Below are 21,294 nucleotides of genomic sequence, written 5' to 3'. Positions count from 1 at the left end.
ACAGTGATGAATGCTACCTCTTGCCCATGTGCTCATGTTAGACATTTTTCACATGCTTTTGCCTGAAAGGCCCTAAAAATGCTTCGGTTCCAATCAACAGGATGTCTACCAAGAATCCTGAATAATGTTCAGAGAGATGTATGTATTTTTCTGTTTTAGCAACAAAAAAGTCATAAAGGAATTCAGTAGTACCTTTGAGAAGTTGATCAAAAGATTTGGACTTGGGAAATACTTAAGATCAGGCATGGGAAACTTGAACCTTCTATGTGTTTTGGACTTCAACTCCCACCATTCCTAACAGACTCAGGCCCTTTCCTTTCCCCCCTCAGCCGCTTAAGCGGCTGAGGGGGAAAAGGAAAGGGCCTGAGGCTGTTAAGAATGGTGGGAGTTGCAGTCCAAAACACATGGAAGGTTGAAGTTTGCCCATGACTAATCTTAAGATATTTGAGATTTTGGCTTTATTACAATGTTTGAGACATATTAACTTTCCTGGTTACAGATTTTACATACATTGCAACGCAAAGTGGAGAAAAATCAATCGACAACTCCCCACACCCATTTTATTTGTTTCCGCCTCCTTAGCAACACTTTCAGATTTTTCATGACATTCTACACCCTGTCCTGCTTCAAACTGAAAGCAATCAATGAGTTGTCAGATTCATTGTTATGTTGAGCTCTTACAGAAGAGTAAAGTCCTTAAAGTAAAGAGTAAAGTCCTTACAGAAGAGTAAAGTCCTTAAAACAAGCTGCAAAAAAGAGTGCGGCTCAGATAACAATCAGGTTTTATGTCTGTTTTACAGCATTGTAAAGTGCCAAAAGCAAAACTGAAACAATTACAGTGCTTTGACCAATCCCGAATCTCAAGCCCAGGCACTATTTTCTTCCTTTCTTCCCATAATTAAGACAATGCAATCCAGATATTTCTTTATTGTGTTGTTGAAGGCTTTCATGGCCGGGTTCACAGGGTTGTTGTATGTCTTTCGGGCTGTGTGGCCATGTTCCAGAAGTATTCTCTCCTGACGTTTCGCCCACATCTATGGCAGGCATCCTCAGAGGCATCCATGCCTCACAACCTCTGAGGATGCCTGCCATAGATGTGGGCAAAACGTCAGGAGAGAATACATCTGGAACATGGCCACACAGCCCAAAAGACATACAACAACCCTATTTCTTTATTATTTAATGTTGTGCAACATTGATTTAGTGCTAAAGCATACTTCGGAGATCTCTCACGGTTTTTCTTTTATTTATGTAAATAATGTCTTAAAAATTAATCCCCCCTCCCATTCCTCAGGCCTGGGAAAGACTGGAAAAAGCTGAACATGAAAGAGAACTGGCCCTGCGAAATGAGCTCATCCGACAGGAGAAACTGGAACAACTTGCCCGCAGGTTTGACCGCAAGGCAGCTATGAGGGAGACGTGGCTGAGCGAAAACCAGCGTCTGGTTTCTCAGGTGAAGACTTTTTTTGTAAATAGAATTGTTTGGGTAACTAAAGCTACAATCTTATGCTCAATCACTTCTGAATAGACTTGTATAGGATTGCATTGCAAACCCTTTTACACTGAGCTTTTGCGAACTGAAGAACACAGTTAGGAGACGGAGGAAATTAGCACATGCTTCAGAGCATGATGGCAGTTCCCAGAACTGTTTTCTAAAATAGCTCTGTTAAAAAAAACACAATAAAGAACCATTGATGGTCAGGAAATAACTGTTAACAAATTTGCATGCTACCTGAATAGATTTCAGAAGCCTGGAATGGTCACTTATCTCAACCACTAAACCCTTTATACCAGTTCCTTGATATATATGCCATCCCTTTCCCAGTGATGATTCATGCCCATAGTCTGACAACATATGGATTGTTTATTGGAGCCCCTCCAGCTTTAGGTAGTAGAATTATAAATTCCAGAAATTGGAAATGTTTGTCCTTTTGAACTACAACTCTCAGGATCCCTAGCCAAAATGGCCAATGACTATGCTTGCTGGGGGTTTATTGGTATTGCAGTCCAAAACAAAGGACTTTTCCAAGATGTTATTCTTGGTCCTATAGAACAGGGGTCCCCAAACTAAGGCCTGGGGGCCACGTGCGGCCCATCAAAGCCATTTATCCAGCCCCCGCCACCTCCCTTGCCCGGTGCACGCCTTCCAGAGCTTTGCTTGTTTATAATAGTATTTTAATTATTATTTAATAATTAATTAATTAATTATCAAGGGGTGCTTTTCTAGAGCCTTTGGTGCACAAAGGCAGAAGGGGGCTGGACTAAGGGGCCCAAGGGGTCTCTTCCAATCCTCATTATTATTATTATTATTATTATTATTATTATTATTATTATTATTATTATTATTATTGACACAAAGACACAGTATAACACAGCAAACGAGATATATATGCTGCATTTTGTATTGCAATTCACAAGTTCCCAAGCGTTTAGGGCTGTGTGATGCATTATTATTATCATTATTAACAACATTGAGGCTGGGTGGCCATCTGTCAGGGGTGCTTTGCTTGTGCTATTGGTGCACAAAGGTAGAAGAGGGTTGGACTCAATGGCCTAAGGGGTATCTTCCAACCCTCTATATTATTTTTATTATGATTATGATTAACATTGAGGCTATATTTGTTCCTGTTTGGGTTTTTTTTTTACTTCAAAATAAGAGATGTGCAGTGTACATAGGAATTTGTTTATAGGGGTTTTTTTTCAGCTATAATCCAGCCCTACAACAGTCAGAGGGACCGTGAACTGGCCCCCTGTTTAAAAAGTTTGGGGACCCCTGCTATAGAACTATTAAACAGAACCCATTGTGTTTACAGGATAACTTCGGGTTTGACCTCCCAGCGGTGGAGGCTGCCACGAAAAAGCATGAAGCTATCGAAACTGACATTGCGGCATATGAAGAAAGAGTGCAGGCAGTGGTTGCCGTTGCCAGGGAGCTTGAGGCTGAGAATTACCATGATATCAAGCGCATCACCGCAAGGAAAGATAACGTGATCCGCCTATGGGAGTATCTCCTGGAACTGCTCAAGGCGCGCAGGCAACGGCTGGAGATGAACCTTGGTCTGCAGAAGATCTTCCAGGAAATGCTGTACATTATGGATTGGATGGACGAGATGAAGGTAAGTGGCCAACATGGGAGATAATCGAACTTGGAAAAGGCTCAGGAGGTTCAGAGTAAGGGATGATTTATTATTGCAACATGACCTGTATCTACAGGACTGATATCCGTGGTTCCATTTATCCATGGTTTTACTTATTCATTTAGGGACTCCTGTCCAAGCTACACATGCTTCTCAGTTCCTCTGTCATTGCACTGGTTCTAATATTTTGTAAATCACATTGAGTTCCATTATTGGGACTCAAGTGAGATAAAAATAAATATGATCCCCATATCTTCAGAGAATACATTCTTGGAATTTGTGTATATACGTGAGACTGCAAATAATAGTAGCAATATCTGTTATTTTCCATGAGATGAATGCAATTAGCTATAACAAAAAACCACTTTGAAAACAGGAGGGGTTGATGAGCCAATATATGCCCATTCTCCAAAGTGTATTTCCAATAAAAGCACTCCCACAGCCACCTTGATTCATCTGCATGAGACTAGGAGACCAGTCAATGTTCTTCCTCAGGAGGGCAGACTCATCTAAAACAGTGGTTCTCAACCTGTGGGTCCCCAGGTGTGTTGGCCTACAACTCCCAGAAATCCCAGGCAGTTTACCATCTGTTAGGATTCCTGGAAGTTGAAGGCCTAAACATTTGGGACCCACAGGTTGAGAACCACTGATCTAATAAGTCTTCAGTTGCTCATCCCTAGACTATCCTCCTATATGAACCCATCAGAAGGGTACCATTTTGGGTGCTTCATTGGCACCAATGGATATACTTCTTGCAGTGGTAGAGTTGGTGTCCATCTCTCCTTTTGTAATGCGGTACAAAAATCACATGCTTATTTAATTGAACAGGGAAAGCCCTATGTATGTACTGTAGAATCAGGCAGGAGTGAGAAACGCATTGAATTCTATGTTTGCACAACTTTCATATTTAATGGTATATTTTTCCCCTTGTGTATACATCCCTCAGAAAAAAAGGCTGAATTGTGAGAATTGAAATTGGACTTTTATGACATCTCTGTTGAAAACACCAACCATGTAAACTTTACTTCAATTGGTTGGTTTTGTGTGTGCAGGTTTTGCTACTGTCTCAAGATTATGGAAAACATCTCTTGGGGGTAGAAGACTTACTGCAGAAACATGCACTTGTTGAAGCTGACATTTCCATTCAAGCTGAAAGAGTGAGAGGAGTCAATGCATCCGCTCAGAAATTTGCCACAGATGGAGAGGGTATGACTTGATTTGTACTATTTACATGACCTTGGAGCCATTCCTGTTGTGACCAGATGTTTACTGGGTTTTAGAGATGGAAGACACTGGTCTTCTAAGTGTGTAGAGTTAACACAGTTAAGAAGAAATATTATAATGTTGGGTATGTTTGTTCCATTTTACATTGAGGCACTGGCACATTATTTATACTAGTCTAGGTGTAGTGGATCAGTGATATTGATAGTATGCATAAAGTCATTATAGGATTAAACTCAGGGGCATTGTATATATATTCTGTTTCTTTAGCTATACTTATAGCTAGTATAGTATTCATACTGACCTTTTCACCAATGTACCTTTAACTTTTTGGATTCCTCGTATCAATAGAGTTTATGTCTACAATGAATTGGTATCCAGCAAGAGCCATCTACCAAGTCCAAACATTTTCCACTAGTAATCAGGAGGCGTAAGCCCCAGTCTCATTGTTACAGATGTAACTGTGCCAATGTGGGTGGTAACAGCAAGATCAAAAAAGGTTACAGATATATCAGCCTTGGAGAAAGTAAGACATTAAAGAAATACACTGCTCTGAGCTGGCTGATTTTGTCTACCTTCCCACATCACTGCTGGGCAGTGCTGCAAAAATGTACGAGAATTCTGTCCACGATCTGCAACATTTGACATTTTCCCCACTATCTTATTTCTCCTCTTCCTTATCTGCCTTAACCAGCATGCCAAGTGTAACAGAACACAATGCACCACTGAAATTGGGCCACACGCTATCAAAGAGTAGTGTCATGTTATATGGTGTCGTGTTTATGCTGCCTGCCTGTGGCTCCTTCACAATTCTCTGCAGCTTATTGGTTTTCTCTCATCACATTGATCGGGGTGGTGGAAAGCAAGCATGGGGAAATCTTGAAGTACTTGTCCATTGAGCAGAACAATACTGTTTTAAGTTCAGCAACTGTTTTTTTTTTTAATGCACCGTACTGGATTGGAACCTGTTTGTGTGCATCTGTGAAACAATATGGGGGGGTCTCAGAGCATATTCTAGCAAAGAGCAGGCTCTGACATGCCTCAGCTCAGGATGACATCTCAGAAGATTGCATGTGCTAAACTGGGGATGATCTCATTTGATGAATCTATGAGCAAGTGTAAAGCAACAAGAATTCCCTTAACTTTGGTTGTTGTAAATAATTTTTGATTGTTCTACAGTGAATTAATTTTCCATGTCACTATCCCACAACTCTCCTTGTCTTTGCTTGTTGATAGGTTACAAACCATGTGACCCACAAGTTATCAGAGACCGTGTGGCTCACATGGAGTTTTGTTACAAAGAATTATGTCAGTTATCGGCAGAACGCCGAGCTCGTTTGGAAGAATCCCGGCGCTTATGGAAGTTCTTCTGGGAAATGGCTGAAGAGGAGGGATGGATAAGAGAAAAGGAGCAGATCTTATCATCCGATGACTATGGAAAAGACTTAACCAGCATCGTCCGGCTTCTCAGCAAACATAAGGCATTTGAAGATGAAATGAGTGGTCGGAGCAGCCACTTCCAACAGGCCATCAAGGAAGGGGAAGATATGATTGCTGAGGATCACTTTGGTTCTGAGAAGATCAGAGAGAGGATTACAGACATCCAGAATCAGTGGGCTAACCTGGAACAGCTGTCGGCCTTCAGGAAGAAGCGCCTGGAAGAAGCATCCCTCCTTCACCAATTCCAAGCTGATGCCGATGACATTGACACATGGATGTTGGACATCCTCAAGATTGTCTCCAGCAGTGATGTTGGCCATGATGAGTATTCCACGCAGTCCTTGGTTAGGAAACACAAAGATGTCGCTGAAGAGATTGCAAGCTACAGGTCGATCATTGATTCTCTTCACGAACAAGCCAGAGCCCTGCCACAGGAACATGCAGAGTCAACAGATGTGAAGAACAGGCTGGTGGGAATAGAAGAGAGGTTCAAAGAGGTTGCTGAACTCACACGGCTGCGTAAGCAAGCCCTGCAGGACACCTTGGCTCTGTACAAGATGTTCAGTGAGGCAGATGCTTGCGAGCTTTGGATTGATGAGAAGGAGCAATGGCTAAACAACACAGAGATCCCTGAGAAACTAGAAGACCTGGAAGTGATCCAGCACAGGTGAGATGGCTTTCATTGGCTCTTTGAGCTTCATTCTTAATCTTATTTCACCTGGCTGTACATTTAATTTTTTTCTTATGCACTCCACCTCTAGATTTGAAAGTCTAGAACCAGAAATGAACAATCAAGCCTCACGTGTTGCTGTGGTTAACCAGATTGCTAGACAACTGATACACAATGGACATCCAAATGAAAAGGAAATCAAAGCGCAGCAAGATAAGCTCAATACAAGGTGAGGAATATTTACTTTTACCTATCTTTTATGCTCCTAAGTGCATCTTTTACTACCTTTGTGAGTGCTATTACAACTAGATCCACATAAATAGAAAGCTATTTGTGCTCTTTATGCCATTTTGTTTGCTCAGCTAAATATACAGTATGAGTTTGCTTTTGCAGAATAAGATGAGCAATTGTCATCATGTTGTTCAGACTTAATACTTTGAAGTTGAGTAACAGTGTGCCAGAAAATAAACAAGACCCAAGAGCAAGATTCTCCTATTTTTGTTATCCAGAAATTCTAACATTTGTATCAAGTCATCATCATTAATAAGAACTTTAGGTACAGTGCAGCGCACAGTAAATTTTGCCATTTGTCTTCTGATTGTTTATGTAATATAGTAGAATGCATTGCCTTCCAAATGTATCTGCCTACAACTCTCACAATCTCTTATTGTTGGCCACACTTACTGATGCTGCTGGGAATTTATGTCTAAACATCTGGCAAGTGAAAGGCTCCCAACAGTAGAAGCACTGAAATTATGTTCACTGTTTACAGTGGAGAGAGGAAAGGAAGCATATAACTAAAACAAAATGCCTAATGTGTTTGATTAGTTTCTTATTTAGTTTTGGAAAGTGAGAAATAAATTAATTTCTTTCTTAATTTCCCCCTTTTTTTGGTTCTTTGTCCCAGGTGGAGTCAGTTCAGAGAACTAGTGGACATAAAGAAGGATGCTCTCCTCTCAGCTCTCAGTATCCAGAACTATCACCTTGAATGTAATGAAACCAAATCTTGGATCAGGGAGAAGACTAAAGTTATTGAATCCACCCAAGAGCTTGGCAATGATCTGGCTGGAGTTATTGCTCTTCAGAGGAAGCTGACCGGAATGGAACGTGACTTGGTTGCTATTGAGGCCAAGCTAAGCGACCTCCAGAAAGAGGCAGAGAAGTTAGAGTCGGAACATCCTGACCAAGCTCAAGCCATACTGTCTCGGCTTGCTGAAATTAGTGATGTTTGGGAAGAGATGAAAACCACCCTGAAGAACCGCGAAGAATCCCTCGGAGAGGCTAGCAAGCTGCAGCAGTTCTTGCGTGACCTGGATGACTTCCAGTCCTGGCTGTCCCGTACCCAGACTGCCATTGCCTCGGAAGACATGCCGAACACGCTGACGGAAGCAGAGAAACTGCTCACGCAGCATGAGAATATTAAGAATGAAATCAACAATTATGAGGAAGACTATCAGAAAATGCGGGACATGGGTGAGATGGTCACACAAGGGCAGACAGATGCTCAGTATATGTTCTTGCACCAGCGCCTGCAAGCCTTGGACACTGGATGGAATGAGCTGCACAAAATGTGGGAGAACCGGCAGAATCTTCTCTCCCAGTCCCATGCCTACCAGCTCTTCCTCAGAGACACAAAGCAAGCAGAAGCCTTTCTTAACAACCAGGTAAAGGGGGATGGGCAACATTTGTCTCAGAGGTGGCATGCCGGCCGTGCATTCCTGTTTTGTGCCCAGTACCCCCAACTGTTTCTAGATTGATGGTGCACATCAGTCTAGAAGTAATTGGGGTATTCTATTGAAACTACAGTAATTGTCTCCCTAGTTGCTTTTCTGTGCTACAGCAGGACAAACTGGCATCTTCTTGTATCATAGAAACCAGCCATGAGTACTGGTGAGGGTCAATCACACACTTGATGGCTGCACCTGAATTTCAGCCATCGCAGTAGCAGATTGGATATGGCCCTTAGTAAATTCCATGGAATTCCAGTTCAATCCCAGAAAAGTCTCCAATTTTGGTGTATAGTATCTCTCCCATCTCCTTGACTGTATGGAGGAAGCTCCAATTTAGCATGTTACTGGAAGTACACATGTTTTTGTCCTTGCATAAGACTAGCTGCTTCACAAGTTGTGAAAGTAGTTACATGATGAAGCCCATGAGGCCCAAAGGTCTTCTTCAACTCTTACTATTCTATGATAAGCCACTTCAGTTGACCTGTTGGCTACAATCAGACCAGGGCTTCTTAAGCCTTTTCCACCCCTGAGCATTTTCTGCCTGAGCAAATGAATGGTGGCCCTTTTGGCCCCAAGAAATTTTAAGTGCTCCCCGTATATATAGATATATAAAATAGGTATAAAATCAAACATTTACTGATAATAAATCAGCATTTGTAACATTTGCTGAATGAGTTGATTTTCCTTTTTATGAAGTACAGATGAAGCAGTTTCTGCAGAGCCCACTGTAAGCACTGCATGTTGTTGCTAACAGATTTGTGTAAATGTTTAGGTGACATTCAGCTATCTTTTACTGTTGCCAAAATTTTTGTGACCCTAACATTGAGCTAAGGGAACCACATTTGGGTTGTGATCCACAATTTATGAAGCAGTGATCTAAACTATGGTTGATTCAGATAGAATGACAAGCGCAAACTGAGGAAATCTTCTGATACGCATGAGAATTGGTAGAAGAGGAAAAACTAGTTGTTTGAGTTTGTCACTCTTTCTCCATCTTCCAAATGATGGCTTGGCGGACTCAAGACTGTGATTTAGAATATGAAGATTACATCTGAGTGTCCGTGTGGATAATGTGTCTTGTGAATTCTTGAACATATAACAACCCAACAATCTCCCCTTGCCTGCTACTTACACAGTCTGAAAATGTTTTTCAGGAGTTGGTTTGCAAATGTGTTGACATAATTATGAAAACATGTCTGATAATAGGTCTTTCTGTAACCTGAGTTCACGTGAAATGGTTTTCTCTTGGCATCACAATGTAAGAAGAGCTAGGTAATTAAGTAAATGGGTTTGTGGAAATTACTAAGAACATTATAGCTCCCCATGTAGTATTGATTTTGTGATCAGTGGTGATTTTGTTATTAGAGACCTTTATATTTCTCTTTTCTATCTTGCACTTTAAAACAACAGGAATATGTTTTGGCACATACTGAAATGCCCACCACTTTGGAAGGAGCAGAAGCTGCTATCAAGAAACAAGAGGATTTCATGACCACAATGGATGCCAACGAGGAGAAGATCAATGCTGTTGTAGAAACTGGAAGGAGACTAGTCAGTGATGGCAACATCAACTCCGATAGGATCCAAGAGAAAGTGGATTCCATTGATGACAGGTACAATGTCCCCAAAACATTTAGGCTCTTTAGAACTGCCAACTACCATTAATCTATTTGTTTCTCAGATACGTATATCATTTTTATTAGGAAAGTTTTTGAATGGTATGCAACCCAATATAGCCAGAAGAAAGCAATTAGAGCTGGTTAGACTTTTTTTAAGGAGTATTGATTGATTGATTTTGAAAATTAAATATCAGAATTACACATATTGCAGTAGACCTGCTTATTACCTGAGCTTATTAAAAGGGACTTGATGTTTACACAAAGAGCTGTGACTATCATAGAATCGCTTTGGATGAGCTTTTGATGCATGGGAATAAAAACTTCTAGCTAGTACAATTTAGAGAAGAATGGGCATCCGATGCATGGGAATAAAAAGTTGTAGCTAGTACAATTTAGAGAGAGAAGAATGGGCAGAAAGAGTGTCATATGAATATTTTATATAGCAACCAACAGGGAAATACAGCTACAACTCCCACCAAATCCTGAGGCTTTGTACCAGTTTGGAGGAGCCCTAAGGATTTTCAAAATTTCCTAATTATGTTTAATAGTATGTATTTCTGCTTCCCCCTAAATTTCACTGAAAATACAGAGATAAGTATTTTATCCGCATGGCTACAAAATATCAAGACATCTTAAGTCTTTAGGAACAGAGGGATTTTAAGAATGCTTAAAAACTGGTGAAAGGTGGAAGTTTATGGTAGTCTTGGAGGCACTTGAAGTTGCCCACCTTTGCCAGTTGCTGACGTTCACTCTTTCCAAGCGCTTCCTATACAAATATTTTCTTGAGCCATTCCAGAAATCCTTGGCTGGAAGATCTGTAAATTAACTACTACAAGGCTCTCAAATCACACTGTGATCAGCAGGCCTTCCCAAACCTTGGTAAGCTGCAGGATTGTTTATAGAGAGTGGAGGTGATGACAGTGGCTATCAACACCACCTCATAAGTGTACCCAACACATCTCCTTCACTGATGTCCCTGCCAAATCCATCTAGACTTAAGCAGTTAGCCATGAGAAGTGCTACATACACCTATCCAGCAATCTTGGCAATCATTACCATTGCCAGGCAAAGGTGTTTTGAGCACAGCAGAATGAAGAATTTTTGCAAAAACCAGCAATGTGACCTTCCAGGTTATCGTTGATTGCCAAACATGTGTCCCAGTGGTAGTAAGGGCACACCTGGCTTGGACCCAGAAAGTCCCAAGGTCATTCTCTGGCATCTCGAGTTGGAAGATCTGGGAAAGAGTCCCTGCCTGAAATAGTAGCCAATAATGGATAAGATGGAGTCTGAACATGAGGTGGTATAAGCAAAGTTTTGAAAAGTTTGAATTATGACTTCCAGAGTTCCCTAGATGCTAGACACCATAGTCTGAGAAAAGTCACTTCTCCACATTTTGAGTATAAAGCATCTGTGGACAATTAAACAGTGAGTTTCTAACTTTAAAAATGGTCATGAAAGTGAGAAAAGTGGAAGGAAGGAGTGTCTCACTAAGGAAGAAATCAAGTTATAACAGGCAAGGACAAACTTGCCCCCTCCAGGTGTTTTGGACTTCCCAAAATTCCCAACACCTGGAGGACCCAAGTTTGCCCATGCCTCAGTTATGTAAACCAAGCTCTTTCCTCAACCTTTGGGATCAAACTAATGCTGAAATCTTCAATTAACTGTAGTTTCTTATTTTGCTCAGTACAGGAAAAAGGTTAAAATTTTGAGGACGGAAAATGTGAAACCAACTACAACTATGGTTTTGCATCCTGGCTTATGCTAAAGCAGCTACCCATAGTTTCCTAAGTTAAATGCAACAAGAAAACGTCTGTTAAGTCACAGCTTTGCTTAGTTCATTGACTGTGATTTGTGGCTTCATCCATAAATTCTCCTGTAAAAATTGTTTTCCAGATTTCCGATTCATTTTCTCCTGCTTCTTTAGACAGACTTTTTTTCAGTCTTGGAACTACATTAGGAACAAGACAAAATATTGGGTTCAGGTAGACTAACAATCCAGGTCTGAAACAAACCAGGATTCGCAAGTCAGCAGCAAACCATGGCTGAATATTGTATGAGAATCCAGTCCATGAATAGATTCTAGGCTCGAATGGTAAACTTCTCTTGTTATAAATAGTTGGTCCTCCACATTTGTGGATTTCACTTTTGTGGATTTGAAAAGTGTTCTACCAATTTTGGTGGAGTCCTATGCCCCAAACCCCTGTGAAAATGAAGGTCCTACTGTACAGATGTTTTATTAATTTGTATTAATTTTGTGTTGTCAAAGGCTTTCATGGCTGGAATCACTGGGTTGCTGTGAGTTTTCCGGGCTGTATGGACATGTTCCAGAAGCATTCTCTCCTGACATTTCACCCACATTTATGACAAGCATCATCAGAGGTTGTGAGGACTGTTGGAAACTAGGCAAGTGGGGTTTATATATCTGTGGAAAGTTCATTTATTTTCCCCAACCTGGACTTTCCACAAATATATAAACCCCACTTGCCTTGTTTCCAACAGACCTCACAACCTCTGAGGATGCCTGCCATAGATGTGGGCGAAACATCAAGAAAATGCTTCTGGAACATCTCCATACAGTCCGGAAAACTCACAGCAACCCCCTGTATTAATTTTGGCTATCGCTGAATAGTTCTCACTTTTATAACCTTTTTTTCCTCAAAAAGATGTTGTGCTAATATGCATGTTTCAAAACACACAACTTCCTTTTCCTCGAATATGTAGCTATAGCCACCTGGAAAGTGATCTTAAGCCTGTTGCTTTATTTAAGGATTATAGAAACCACTGGAGCTTGCCTTGGTAAAAAGGAAGTTTATGGGGTGCTGAGTCATAGCAAAGACTTATTAAAAAGCCTTTGAGGAAGCAGGACTTGTGTGAGAAAGCCTCGTAATATGTAATGCAACCCATTAGGAGAAAGTTATGGGAAAGCATTTTTTACTTTCATGTGGTTTGAGTCTTTTAAAAAAAAAAAAGAGAGAGAGAAAAAATTGTATGGAATCTTTGTCCCATACAATGGCAGAGAAATGTTCATTGACTGAAGGCCCAGTTTTTGTGGCTAAATCCAATACAACTCAGATGATACACAAGAAATAGAGCTACCACTGTGTGTAACCAGCATGGTTTTAAAAGCCTAATGTTCTCCAATTTCAGCTGCAAAACTGGAGAGAGCTGCCGCCACCACATAACTCTTACTTTATTTCTGTAATTGTAGATATATTTATTTAGGATTTTAAAAAGATTTATTTAGATTTACAGTAGGCCCCCCACATTTATAGAACTTCTTCAGAAGTGGAAAAAAACACAAAGTATAAAAACATTATTTTCCCCCCTGAGATAACATCTTTCTAGGAATATTTAGGTCCTCTTTGGTAATTACTGGCAGCCTCCAAGTTACAAACAAGATAGGTTCTGTAGGTTTGTTCTTAAGCTTTTATAATGAATTCTAAGATGATGTGGTCAGTTTTAGCCAAATTTCCTATTCCTTCTATATCTGTGGTTCCCAATCTGTGGTCCATGGACCACCAGTGGTCGCCAAGAACTAAAATATCGTCCCCGGCCTCACCGTTACTACACTGTCGCAACAAGAGTGGTTGATTTCGCGAAACCCTCTTATAGTATCGAGACAACTGGGGTCTCGGGAGGGGAAAGACTGACTACCTACGAAAGGCACGACAACAAGCCTCCTGACTGCTGCTTCTCCTCCTCCTTGGTGTCTTCATTTTTAGACCTGTTCCTGGGTTTATTTGAGGTGCTGATTATGAAAATTGCACTGGATAGACCACATCAGCTCTAGATTATTAAATATGGTTTTCTGCAGGTGAGCAGATGGCGACTACTGGATGGCATATGTTCTGTATCAGAAACGAAAGCTGATGTGGTCTATCCAATGCAATTTTCTGAATCAGCACCCCAAATAACTAAACCAAATCTAACGATGACCAAAAACTGATTCATAACCCTTTTGGTACTAATGTTGGAGAATGGTCCTTGGTCAAAGTGGTCCCTGGTAAAAAAAAAAGTTGGGAACCACCCTTCTATATCATTGATTGGTTCTTTTCTGTTGATGAGAATCATGTCCAAACTAGTCAAAGTCTCTTATCATAACCACATCTCTCCTTTTCAGATGTTTGGTCATGTGTAACAATAGGCCCACAGATGGGGAATTCCTGTGGCAAGAGCCACCTTCGGAGAAGTGCTTTTTCTTGAAACTTTTTCCATGTTGTTCATCCATCTTTTATTTTGTCAAAGAGATACATGGCATTATATCCCTGTTCTTCTGGATTTAGTTGTAACTGAGAGATGCTTTGTGCATTCTGACAAATGTCGCAAAATGTGTAAATGTTAGGTGGCATAAATGTCAAGCTTTGGTTTTCAGTCTCCCAGGTAATATGAAAATGGAAACTATATGTCTCCATTGTGGCATCAAGGAAGATTCATAAACTGCCTATACACTTTAATCACCCAAAGTGTGAACCACAGAAACAAACTGCACAGGCAACTCCTTTTTGTCCCTGCATTTTGCATTCAATGAGTGGGAAAGACCACAATTTCCCCTGGTGACAAGGGAATAGTGATTATAGTGCAGTCTCCCCAACGGATCTTTAAGATGAAAACACTAAAACTTGATTTGGCCAGATGACTTTCCACACATCTGCTTTGCTTTATTGAAACACCTTTCTCACAAAAATTGGTGGCTAACACCACATTTTAAGCAGTAAAATAGAAAAGCATTAATAAATAAAATAATTTTATTATTATAAATATAAATAATATAAATAATATTTATTTATTTATTTATTTACAGTATTTATATTCCGCCCTTCTCACCCCGAAGAGGACTCAGGGAGGATCACATTATATACATATAGGGCAAACATTCAATGCCCATATACACATAGAACCGAGACAGAGACAGACAGACGCAGAGGCAATTTAACCTTCTCCTGAGGGGATGGTCGATTCTGGCCACAGGGGGAGCAGCTGCTTCATCATCCTCATTCCTGCATTTCCTCATTCCAACATCGCAAATTAGTTAAATTTGCCTCCCCACTTTACAAGTGGTACCTTATTTCCTACTTGATAGATGCAACTATCTTTTGGGTTGCTAGGTCAGCAACGAGCAGGGGCTATTTCTTATTTTTTAATTGATGGGTACTCACCCCGCCATGGGCTGGCCTCGAACTCATGACGTCATGGTCAGAGTGATTTATTGCAGCAGGCTGCTCACCAGCCTGCGCCACAGGCTTATTTTATTTTATTAATAAATATTAATAAAATAAAATAATAACAGAAACACATTAATAAAAGTATAAATATAGATTTAAAATAATTAAACAATTTGAAATACTAAACGTTAAAAAATTAAAATTCCTCAAAATGCTATGGAGAAACCTTAGAAACAGCACCGCACATAATTTAAAATCGAACCTTAGTTAACTTGTAAAAGCCGATGGCACCAACATTTTTTCATCTGCTCATAGAAGGAGGGCAAGGATGGATCTGTCTAGGGAGGGAGTTACAAAATCTGGAAGCAGTCACCAGGAAGGGCCTCTCTTTTGTTGCCATCAAACACATTTGAGAAGGTGATGGAATAGTAAGAATGTCCCTCTTGAGCCAAACTTAGAGATGTAGTGGTCCTTCAAATAACTTGCATCTAAGCTGTATAGGGTTGGGAGCTTAGGGAGACATGCTGTAAGAAGCAGAAAAGGGATTCTTGTTGGGGAGCTTTCCCTTCCCAGTTCCTTCATGCCAAGAACCCAGAAGAAAGATTGTCTTCGCCTGTTATAAGCCTGAAGATTTTAATACCATGTGTTTTATTAACTGTCTGCCTCCAAATTGTTGCAGTGATCAACAATTGAGTCCTTCTACAAAAATTGACATGGTTCAGATTATGCCCTGTCAAGGTATTTGTGAAGGATGAGATCTTGCTGGATTACAATTTTTTAAGGCTATACTTTGCTAGCCATACTGCCTGGTAGATCTTAAGAGTTGCACCCCCCCAAAAGTAGTATTCCCAAGGTCATAACTCTTGGAACAGGCCCTCACACAAATTCCATTCTCTGTCAAATTTCCCACCCTTCACAACACTTCGTTTACTTTTGTTCTTTATGGAGGAACTTTGAGGCCAGTCATTTTGTCCTTGTTTCAAGGAATTCTGTCCCTAATTAGCATCCAAAGATGGGGAGATATGCACGAGATTTGAAACAGAGCCTCTATTCAAGTGGCATATAATAGCCAAAACTGCCATGTCTCCAGAGTTCCCACAATGAAAAGTCTCTTCCGTGTTTTTGTTTTCAACAGACATAAGAAGAATCGTGAGGTGGCTAGTGAACTTCTGATGAGATTGAAAGACAACAGAGATCTTCAGAAGTTTCTTCAGGATTGCCAAGAGGTACATTGTTGTTGGGATACTTTTGCTTTGCTCTTGAATAGAAAGTGTGTCAGTTTGTGCATGTGTGTTTATTTGTCTTTCGTCTCTAATCCATTAATTTGTAACAGATGATAGATATCATCTGCCTAGCAACTGATTAGTCTCTAATGGCAGACAACGGACAGAGATAGCATCATTTTATTAAAAAGGCATGGGAAGGAGGCTATTAGAAGAGCCCTGTGGACCAGATCCTAGAGATAATGTCAGTGATACGAAATGAGCTTCCAATTTTTTCCCCCCATGAATGGAAAATTTGAAGCATATTAGATACTTGCTATCTTGATTTCTTACTCAGCTCAACATGAATTTTGTATTATAAATACAGCAAGCATTGAGGAATTGCTCTATATATATTAAAAAAACTTATGTAAGATGTAGGACTAAAGGAAATCCCGCCCTCGCCACTGCATCCATCTTGTGTTGATGTATAGATTGGATCCATCAGTTAGAAGGTCGGGCAGGACAAGATGTTCATCAGCTTTGGACCCTTCCATTCAGACACAGACATTATGAGGTGGAGATACTAGCAATTTGACCCAACATCTTTATTTGTTCATTTCACCAAGCCTATCTTTATGGAAAATAGGATTTTTTGAACGACAATTCTCAGAATCCCCACGTCCACCACACCAACATGGCCAGTGAAAAAAGTAACTCTACTTAGCTATTTGACTATCTGTCTCAGAAACAACTGGGAGGCAACATCCTATAGTGATATGAGCATTGGACTATGACTCTGGATACTAAGGTTTGAATTCCTGCTCAGCCATGAAAACACAATTCAACAAGTCACACTCTGTTAGCCTTAGTGGAAGGCAATGGCAAAACGCCCTCTGAACAAATATTGCCAAGAAACCCCCATGATAGGCCTTAGGGTTGCCATTAGTCAGAAATAACCTGAAGATACATAACAATAACAGCTGTACAGATGAGAGAAAGTAATAAAAACTAAATCATGATGCCTGACAGATTGAGGGATGGAGTCTGTTCAAATAACAGTGGAATTTGATTATGACATCATAGGATGTGGAACTGGAAGAAACAGTAGAAGTTTTCAGTCCAAGCATGGAGGAGTCTCAGTTATCTCTATATTTTGAAAAGATGACATTAAAATATCCCTCCCATGAATTTCCATGACCTCTCTTTGCTACCATGATATATGGTTGTTTCAAGAACTTCATCCACTGGCATAATGAGCAATTCCATTCCTCCTCCTGCCCGAAATCTCTTCCCACAGTCATCTAAAATGGGAGTTTTGGAAACTCACCTCTCCATAGGTCAGGATAATATGGCACCCAAGGAGACATGGTGCCGCCCAGGAGGGCAGACCGGCCATTGCCCCAATGAGAACTTTTCCTTATCCCGTGAATGGTGCCTTTGTTAGCTTCCTCTGAAAGGCAGATTCTTCTATTTCCCACAGTTACACATTTTCCTTTTATTACCACCCTTAACGAGTCTTTTATGAAATGACCTTTGGAAATGTTCATGAATGGATGAAAAATGGTCTTTGTCGGCCAGAAATAGGGGCGGCTGAGCCAGTTCTGTTCCCCTTTGCCTGTGCCATTTGGATTCTGGGCGGAAGGTCCACTACAAGTCATGAAACTCAGAACAGGGTGGTTGGCTGAAAAGATGCAGAGTTTGCAGCTTCTGGAAGGCCTCCCTAAATGTACTGTGTTGTTTTGTTAATTACAACAAAGAAGGGAAAACAACACTCTGCTGGGTCTGGACTTTCGGCAGAAATTCCTTGGCAATGGCAGGATATTAAAAATCACTCTTGAAGTTGCATACAGTGGAGTATGTGCTCTCACAAAATGGAAAGTGCTATAAAACAGATTCCCACACTTCCTTACAAATCTAATACAGTAGAGTCTCACTTATCCAACATAAACAGCTGGCAGAACATTCGATAAGGTTTTTTTTTTCGTGTCAGGAGCAACCGGAGTTGCTTCTGGAGTGAGAGAATTGGCCGTCTGCAAGGATGTTGCCCAGGGGACGCCCGGATGTTTTTGATATTTTACCATCCTTGTGGGAGGCTTCTCTCATGTCCCCTCATGGAGCTGGAGCTGATAGAGGAAGCTCATCCGCACTCTCCCCGGGTGGGATTCAAACCTGGCAGCCTTCAGGTCAGCAACCCAAACTTCAGGTCACAAGGATAAGTGAAAATGTTGGATAATAAGGAGGGATTAAGGAAAAGCCTATTAAACATCAAATTACATTATGATTTTACAAATTAAGCACCAAAACATCATGTTTTACAACAAATAGACAGAAAAAGCAGTTCAATACACAGTAACGTAATGTAGTAATTCCCGTATTTACGAATTTAGCACCAAAATATCGCAATGCATTGAAAACATTGACTACAAAAACACTGGCTACTAACAAATTAACTACAAATAAAGATAGAATTGCATAAAATGAACTTACAGTAACAACATTTTCAAAAGTTAAATCTGTAAAAAGTTCAGTCCTTGCTGCCTAGACAAACAGCTGTGGAGGCAGACTGTGCTGGATAATCCAGAACATTGCATAAACCGAGGTTGGATAAGTGAGACTCTACTGTATATGCATCTAACATCTTCCCAAGAGAGGTGGGCATGCTAATGACTATGCTGGTTAGGTTATTTAGAAAGCCGTTCTGCCCAAAAAGTAGCTTTATGGGTTCGGGTGTCAGGAGGCCTTTGGAGGGCTTGCACATAGGTGAGTGGAAGGGAAATCTACATTGTAGAAGTAACACCATTTCGTAGAATCATAGAGTTGGAAGAGACCACATGGGTCATGATTCCATAGAATCATCAGGAAGCTCTTCTTTCAATCTCACCACCATCACAAGCACGGTTGGTGGACACGAGGGAGGACCTTCTCAGTGTCTTCCCTTGAGTTCTGAAAGCCCCTTCCCGTGGTTAGAGGTACTTCTATGGTTAGAGGTATGTTCTGAGGAATTCCCAGCCCTCACACAAAGTGACCCCCACACACTTGCTTTCTTTTTCTCCAGCTTTCCCTCTGGATTAATGAGAAGATGCTTACAGCACAGGACATGTCTTATGATGAAGCAAGGAACCTGCATAGCAAGTGGCTGAAACACCAGGCCTTCATGGCAGAGCTTGGTTCCAATAAAGAATGGCTGGACAAAATTGAAAAGGTAAGGGGAGTGGGAACAAAGCTCTGTGAAGGGGCTAGAAACATACTAGTGGGTTCGTGGAGATGCTCGGTGTTTGGTCAAAACAGCTTGGTGCCTTTGGAAGCTGCAGTTATAATGTATTTGTAATGGTTACCAGCTCCAGTACAACATGAAAATCCTTTCTACTGGTTAGTTCACACAGTTGCAGATTAGGAAAAGTGGGTTATATGTACCAGAATTCTCACATGCTGTTTTTTAAAGCCATAATTTGGAGAGTAAAGTAATTTGCACCTGCTACCAATGGCTGAGTTACCACACTCCAAAGCAGTGTATTCCACTGTCAAAACAGCATTTACCATCAGGAAGTTCTTCCTAATGTCTAGGTCGTTTCTCAACCTGTGTGTCCCCAGATGTTTTGGCCTTCAACTTCCAGAAATCCTAACAGTTGGTAAACTGGCTGGGATTTCTGGAAGTTGTAAACCAAAACACCTGGGGACCCACAGGTTGAGAACCACTGGTCTAGGTGGAATCTTTTTTCCTGTAGTTTGAATCCATTCCTCCAAGTTGTAGTTGTAGTTGCAGAAAACTAGCTCATTCTATCTTCGATAAGCCATCCTGTCTTCAATATGATATTATTGAGAGAGTTTTTGCCTAGTGTGTAAACCAGGAGCTCCATCCCAAAGCCATTGCTTGAGGACAAGTTAAGAGTGGGCAACTGCATTGCCTGTCCTCTGATTCACAAATAGTTATTTATAAAGCTGTGAATTGATACCTAAACCCGGCATTGTATGTCATGTCTTTGACTTGAAAAAGGCATGACTGTAAGGAGGTGAAGTGCTAGTTATAGCTGTTGTAGCAGTATTGTTACGTCTCAGAACTCTATTTCTAAATGTCCTCTCCAGGCTTTTTGCCTCTCCTTCCTCAGCCAATCTCACTTCCTTTGGACCTCAAGAGAATCAGTATTAAAAAGAATGGATGAAATTCTGTTGTGTTGTCAAAACTTTCCAAAAATTCAGTAACAGTTCTGCTGCTCAGATTGACATAGCCAAGGGTTCTCAATTACTCCTGGTTGTCATTTCTGTTTTATTTGCAGGAAGGGATGCAGCTTATTGCTGAGAAACCTGAAACAGAAGCAGTAGTAAAAGAGAAGCTTACCAGTCTGCACCAGATGTGGGAAGTACTCGAAAGCACCACCCAGACCAAAGCTCAGCGGCTGTTTGATGCCAACAAGGCTGAGCTCTTCACTCAGAGTTGTGCAGACTTGGACAAGTGGCTGCATGGCTTGGAGAGCCAGATACAGTCCGATGACTATGGCAAGGATCTCACCAGCGTCAATATCCTGCTGAAGAAACAACAGGTGAAGGGATTGCAGTAGCCTTCAATTCAGCTTCCTTGGGGGCCAAATTCAACCATTGTAAGGAAAGAGAAACGGGAATTTATTTGTTCAGAATATTAAAGATCCTCACCTGCCTTTTTGGCCAGAAAGTATTGAAGGTGACTTCAGTTATACTTTGTTAAAGCATTTCTGTTTCTACAAAGATCCCTTACATTTAACAGTTTCCCAGTTGACTCACACATAGAATCCTTTTGTAGCTTTACCTTGGCATGAAAGCCATTATACAAGCAGTTACACTCACTTAGTTGTTTCATAAGCCTCATGGTGCTGATGGTAAACAATTGTGGAAGTCTTGAGTTCAAGTAGTGATGGGTGGGCAACCAGACCCAACTGTTTTGCAATGGAACAGGGTTTATTATTGGAGCATGCCATAAGTCACTGTTGCAGCTTGCTATGTTTGCCTAATTTTAGGCTGCACTCTGATGAATATTAGTCTGTATTTCCCCCTGACCAATCTTTACTTCTCATTTAAAATCATCAACAGTTCAAACATCTTAGTCTCCATTGTACTGCAGCCCCTTTAAGACAGCCTT

At 40.8% G+C, this 21,294-nt stretch overlaps 1 protein-coding gene across 5 annotated transcripts in view; it reads left to right on the top strand.

Annotated features, from left to right (window-relative positions):
- The window catches only part of sptbn1 (spectrin beta, non-erythrocytic 1), a 250,501-nt gene that overhangs the window by 191,928 nt on the left and 37,279 nt on the right, over positions 1-21,294 (top strand). For all 5 annotated transcript variants that reach the window (XM_003216155.4, XM_008102749.3, XM_008102750.3 and 2 more), the window contains 10 exons: positions 1,295-1,453; positions 2,814-3,116; positions 4,190-4,343; positions 5,595-6,465; positions 6,560-6,697; positions 7,376-8,132; positions 9,609-9,811; positions 16,115-16,205; positions 19,240-19,386; positions 20,459-20,722. In XM_003216155.4, the coding sequence (XP_003216203.1) occupies positions 1,295-1,453; positions 2,814-3,116; positions 4,190-4,343; positions 5,595-6,465; positions 6,560-6,697; positions 7,376-8,132; positions 9,609-9,811; positions 16,115-16,205; positions 19,240-19,386; positions 20,459-20,722 (3,087 nt within the window). The remainder of the gene's footprint in view (positions 1-1,294; positions 1,454-2,813; positions 3,117-4,189; positions 4,344-5,594; positions 6,466-6,559; positions 6,698-7,375; positions 8,133-9,608; positions 9,812-16,114; positions 16,206-19,239; positions 19,387-20,458; positions 20,723-21,294) is intronic.

This window comes from Anolis carolinensis, chromosome 1, assembly GCF_035594765.1.
Source record: "Anolis carolinensis isolate JA03-04 chromosome 1, rAnoCar3.1.pri, whole genome shotgun sequence".
In the NCBI taxonomy this organism is placed as follows: Eukaryota; Metazoa; Chordata; class Lepidosauria; order Squamata; family Dactyloidae; genus Anolis; species Anolis carolinensis.
Note: the sequence above shows the minus strand (reverse complement) of the source record. Positions and strands in the feature narration are given on the sequence as shown.